At 25.6% G+C, this 5,857-nt stretch overlaps 1 protein-coding gene across 1 annotated transcript; it reads left to right on the top strand.

Moving 5' to 3' along the window:
- The first annotated feature begins 369 nt into the window (after positions 1-369).
- Positions 370-5,429, top strand: LOC111041169 (tricarboxylate transport protein, mitochondrial). The gene is made up of 5 exons (XM_022325370.1): positions 370-541; positions 3,157-3,364; positions 3,435-3,658; positions 4,695-4,989; positions 5,127-5,429. The coding sequence occupies exons 1-5, from the start codon at positions 430-432 to the stop codon at positions 5,233-5,235; spliced, it is 948 nt and encodes a 315-aa protein (XP_022181062.1). The 5' UTR covers positions 370-429; the 3' UTR covers positions 5,236-5,429.
- Positions 5,430-5,857: the final 428 nt, after the last annotated feature.

Below are 5,857 nucleotides of genomic sequence, written 5' to 3' on the forward strand. Positions count from 1 at the left end.
GGACAAGCTCTTCGCTCTTCCAGTGACATTGCGAGCTAGTGGGAGGGAGCCAGCGCCCAGCTGTTCGGTAGGACTGTTATCAACATTTACTAACGTTTTCATCCGAGATAACCACACACTGGCGTTGGCCGGGTTGACTAATGTGGTAATGGCAGAAAGTAGAATTATAAATTACAACTATAGAATAGTTGCAGCTGGAGGTAGCATGGTTGTAGTTGTTGTCTGACTCGTCGGATTTTTATTTATTTATTTATTATTTAGCAATTTAGCAATTATTTTTTTCTAGTTTTTATTTGATTTTATTCAGCAACAATTATTTCAAAAACACAATAATACAATTATTATCGGTACACTTTTTGCACCTGTTTTTTAATATTAATTTTTATTCATTAAATTATATAAATATTATTAGGTCTTGTCTTAAACAAAATGGACGGAAAAAACAAATTTGTGAGCCCATTTTACCGACCATGGATGACAACGTATGGAGCTGCTGCACCAGCTGGTGGATCCAACAAGGGCTTGAAGGGCATTGTTGCTGGTGAGATGTTATTTAAATATTGCAGCTAATATTTTACCTAATAGCTGTAGGTATTTAAAATAAATAAATATATTATAATATCATAGGTACCTATATTATAATCGCCTATACTATGTTAGGTATAAGTAGTTTTATAGGTACCTCACCGTTTATAAAATCTATTCAAAATTTTACAATTTTCTATGATTTGAAATTGTAATTTTATCTATTTGCCACTTGCCAATAGTTTTATATTTTATTCTTGGAAGCTTGAGAAAATATCATTTACCTACCTATGTTTACTTATAAATTAAAATATTTAGTTGAAGTGCTTCAGATACACTGAATGTATACTAATTTAATGTACATAATGTTTATTCTGAAGAAATAAAATGTAGGTAAAATATTACCTATATATTGTACATAATATTACATACTATTATCTATTACGACAAATAATCATACACAAGTGCCAAGTTAGGTTAGATCCCGACGTTATGTAAGATTAATAAAATAGTCAAACCATTGTTTTGTGTTATTTCCCATTTATAAAAACCAAAATTTACATTTATTAAGTTCTTTTACAGATTTAAATATTCAAAGATAGTGACATCCATTTAAAATTATTTCTATAGTTTTAATCTCAATTTTAATGCTTTAACGCCTCTGTACTTAATTCCGTTTTTTATTTTAAAGACATTTATAGTATTTTATTAATTAATCCCCTTGCCTCAGATTAATGTCTTAGATTTTGTTTAAATATGTATTGACATAACTGTTAGAATGTCATACTTGAATTGTGTGTTTCTTACATATTTGTTGTTTTACTGTTGTAGTACAATTCTTTCTAGATTTCATCACTTTATTAAAGTTAGCCAAAATAGGCTATATTAAAAATGCTGACTAAGCTATAAGTATCATTATGAATATATTACCTATATATACCTACATACTTACAACAAAACTATAAAATGATTGACAATACAACTAATCAATAAAATAATATTAGTTCCTAGGTATTAATTAGTTATAGCTATTAGTAGTTATAATAAAATTTCAATAATTTCCATTACATCATTTAATTTTTTTAATTTGTTTATATTTAATTAGTAATTAATCCAGTTGTTGTGTAGGAGTTATAAGAAAATTAAAATTAAAATATTTGTTTGTATATTTTTTTATATCCTATAATACTAAAGTTTTATTCTTTGTATAACCAAAAACAGTAGATTTTAAAACTAATATCAGAACATATCACTGACCTTATGTAATTTAAAGAAATTTAAACATTATTTATATCTGTAAATTGTACATGATTATTTTATTCCTTACATCTCATAATAGGTTAGGATACTATTACCTACTAATCTAAAGCTAATACCCCCTGCTTTGGATTTACATAAATTGTATTACATTATTGTTGCCAAGTTATAGAAACAGAGATAACATGTGTTGATTCGACTGTGACATGCGACATGCCCTTAATATTCTAACTATTGTAGAATTCACATTTAATGTTAAACAAATATTAGTTATTTTCTACTATGTTTATTAATTAATCTTTAGTTGAATAAATTGTAAAATATATTTTTTTTTGTTTTATATTATTGGAAACATAATTGTATTTTTTCTGAATTTGTGTGCTTTCTTGATACCATTTTTTTTATTTATGAACTATTGGCATATACATCTTATTGATATCTATACAGAATATAGATAATGCTATGAACATTTAAAATAGAGTTACTAGATAAGCATCATATTATAGTACTGTAAAGTCCTTACAAAGGTCATTGAGAGCAATGGGAGCATATACTTTTTGACCTTGAGGCTTGAATTCTATTTCACAGTTTCACACATTTCATTACCTAATTCATTCTTAGTTGGTGTTGACTTTGTAATTAGGTACCCGATTTACGTATATAATATTGAATTCCTAATTTTGTTGTACAATAAATTGAAAACTATTTTAGCATGAAAATCAATACACCTAAATGTGTATATTATAAAGTACTTATGTTAACCTAGGTATCTAACTGAAACAAAAAACCATTGAAAAGAAATCCAAAGCTGTACAAATTATCTTAAAAGTAGATTTATTTAACCATTATTATATCAAATTATATATCTGCCTAGTATCAAAATAATTACACTTAACAGTATACACACATTTGTAAATAGTATATGTAGGTAACTATAAAGTTCACAATTCTTCTTCATTCTAACCTTGACATTTTTTTTTGAGAATTATGTTGCTAGTTATAAGTAAAAATTTAGTTTAATCAATTCTCATACATCATAAAAATAATAATAGATACACATTGGTTTTTCAGAAAATATAATCGGTTATTTAAAAAATCCAGATAAATTTGACTTTATTATAATTTATTAATTTATAAATTAAAACAAAATTACATATTTTATCTCAAGTCTGTAGTTTTTATGAGGTATTTTATGAACAAAATTATTTGTTAAGTGATGTATAAGTGTTATACCATTATTCTCAAATATAAAATAGGCATTTAATTAATAATCAATTTATAAACTTCTATTATTTTACTAGATTTCAATTTATTCATCTTTAAACCATCAAATTTAAATGTATTTTTTTTGAAATTAAATTATTTGTTTTATAGGTGGAATTACTGGGGGTATAGAAATATGTATCACTTATCCAACTGAATATGTAAAAACACAAATGCAACTCGATGAAAAAGCTGGTGCTAGAAAGTATAATGGTATAATGGATTGTGTTAAAAAGACTGTGAAAAGCCATGGTATATTTGGTCTATATCGTGGACTTAGTGTGTTACTTTATGGATCCATTCCAAAATCAGCTGTTAGGTAAATTAAAAAAAAATCATTTAAACTAAGTTATCAATACAATGTACTAATAAAATAATTCTATGAATAGGTTTGGTGCATTTGAAGCTCTTAGCACTCAAATTACAGGAGGCAATGGCGAATTAACAGCTACTCAAAGAGTCTTGTGCGGTCTTGGTGCCGGAGTGTCTGAAGCCATACTTGCTGTCACCCCAATGGAAACCGTGAAAGTGAAGTTTATCAATGATCAACGATTAGAAAAACCAAGGTTCAAAGGTTTTTTCCACGGGACCAGTATTATCATCAAAGAACAAGGTTACTAACAAAACATTCATTATGAAACTGTTATTATTATATACTTATAGGATATTAGGTTAATATGCATAATAATACTTTACTATAAATTATTCCATTCTTTAAGTATTATATTATTTTCATTTATAAAAAGTTATATTGCACTTTGCACATATATTTGTCACAATTGATATTCTACATAATTAAAAACACGAGTGTCTGTGCATTCAAATTCATCTAGGGTTTCATTTTTAACTGTTCAAAAAACAAGCTGAACAAGCAAAACAGTATTAAGGGCCAACTGAATTTCCTGAATTTGTACAATGGTCATTAATATGTGTGAAATGTTATTTATAGACCTTAGAATGTAGGTCAAAACAAACAATTTATAATTATTAGTTTTAAAAAAAATTGGTTAAACTATGTTCAAGAAAAATTTAAAAACCAAATTGAAACTTTCATTTATAAATTGTTTTGATTATAAAAATAATAAAAACTTTTCTTATAATAAGTATTTCACTTTCACACGTGGGCAGCAGGTTGTGCACCACTGCTATAACGCATAGTTGTATTGTATACAATTATAAGTAAAAAAACATCTGGACATAATAGGTGATATAACAAAACAACTTAAATGTTACTTAAAAAAGTTACTGATTCTACATCATAATTGTGTGTTGTTTTTAAGACTTATTTATCCATACATTTATCGCCTGTATAGTTATTATAATATGTATTTTTAAAAATAATTCTAATTTATAGTTAGCATTTTGATAATATTAGTTTATCACCAATATTATTGTAAGTTATGACTTTATGAGTACTTTCGATTAATATAGCTATTATGATGTGTCCCAATAAAACTGTTTGTTTCTTTTATTTTTGTTATATTATGTATTAAGATTAAAGACTAAATATATTTGTTTTTTCACATGTTTAGAGAATATTTATGCTTTATTTAGTGCATTGGGTTTTGAGCTTTTTAGTTGGTTGTTAATATTTGTCATATTATCAAAATTGTTTAAAAAAATTAATATTTTATTTTATTTTATCATAGGTATTAGTGGTGTTTACCAAGGATTGATGCCAACAATATTGAAACAAGGTACCAACCAAGCAATTCGATTTTATGTAATGGGTGCATTAAAAAATCTCTACAAGGGCGATGATCCTAACAAACCAGTACCTAAACTATTAGTTGGAGTTTTTGGTATGGCAGCAGGTGCTGCTAGTGTGTACGGTAATACACCATTAGATGTTGTTAAGACACGCATGCAAGGTTTAGAAGCCCATAAGTACAAGAGCACCGTGGACTGCATGGTTCAAATATGGAAAAAAGAAGGACCAACGGCGTAAGTATTAATTTAATTATGAACAAAACATTTTTATTCTTTCATATCTCAACATAAATTGTTTATGTACATTAATTTATATTAAAAAAAATTAATAATAATTTTCCATTTATAAGCAATTTTATATTTTTGTTTAGATTTTACAAAGGAACTGTACCACGGCTTAGCAGAGTGTGTTTGGATGTTGGTATAACTTTTATGATTTATGATTCATTTATGGATCTTTTCAAAAAAGTATGGCCTTGAGTTACTTATTAAAAAATATCAACAACTTTATAAACATATTAGTAAAAGGATTATACTGTCCAATTATTTCTTCTGGATGATCATTGTTTACTGCAAATATTTTTCACTTAATTATCGATATATTAATCAATATTCTGTCAACTATACTTTTTAAATGATTTTTATTACTCAAATTTTTAAAACCAGAATCAAATTAAAATTATTTAAATGTTATTTTTATAATAAATCATCTAGTAGAAAGTAAATTATTTTTATTGGAAATTTTTACATTCCAAAATGAATAAAACGCACACATTTTTTTGTAATTAATAATTATTAATATTGTTCTTGTTTTTTTTTTTTTTAGTTAAAAAATTATTAATTGGTTATTTTAGTTTGTCAATAAACATTTAAAATGTTTGTGTTTTATATTATATAATATATTTATATATATATTTTTTGAGATATAGTTTTTTTTGTGTTCACAATATTTAAATTGTTGGGATTTGTTTATTTGTCTGTTAGTACTAAGATTTGATGTTTTTATTTTTTTTTCTATGGGGGATGTAAATTAACAATCGATTAATCAAGATTAATATTTGCCATTTTATTAAGGTCGACGACAATAAGTAGAAATGTATTG

The sequence above is a fragment of the Myzus persicae genome, unplaced genomic scaffold (genome assembly GCF_001856785.1).
Source record: "Myzus persicae strain clone G006 unplaced genomic scaffold, MPER_G0061.0, whole genome shotgun sequence".
Lineage (NCBI taxonomy): Eukaryota > Metazoa > Arthropoda > Insecta > Hemiptera > Aphididae > Myzus > Myzus persicae.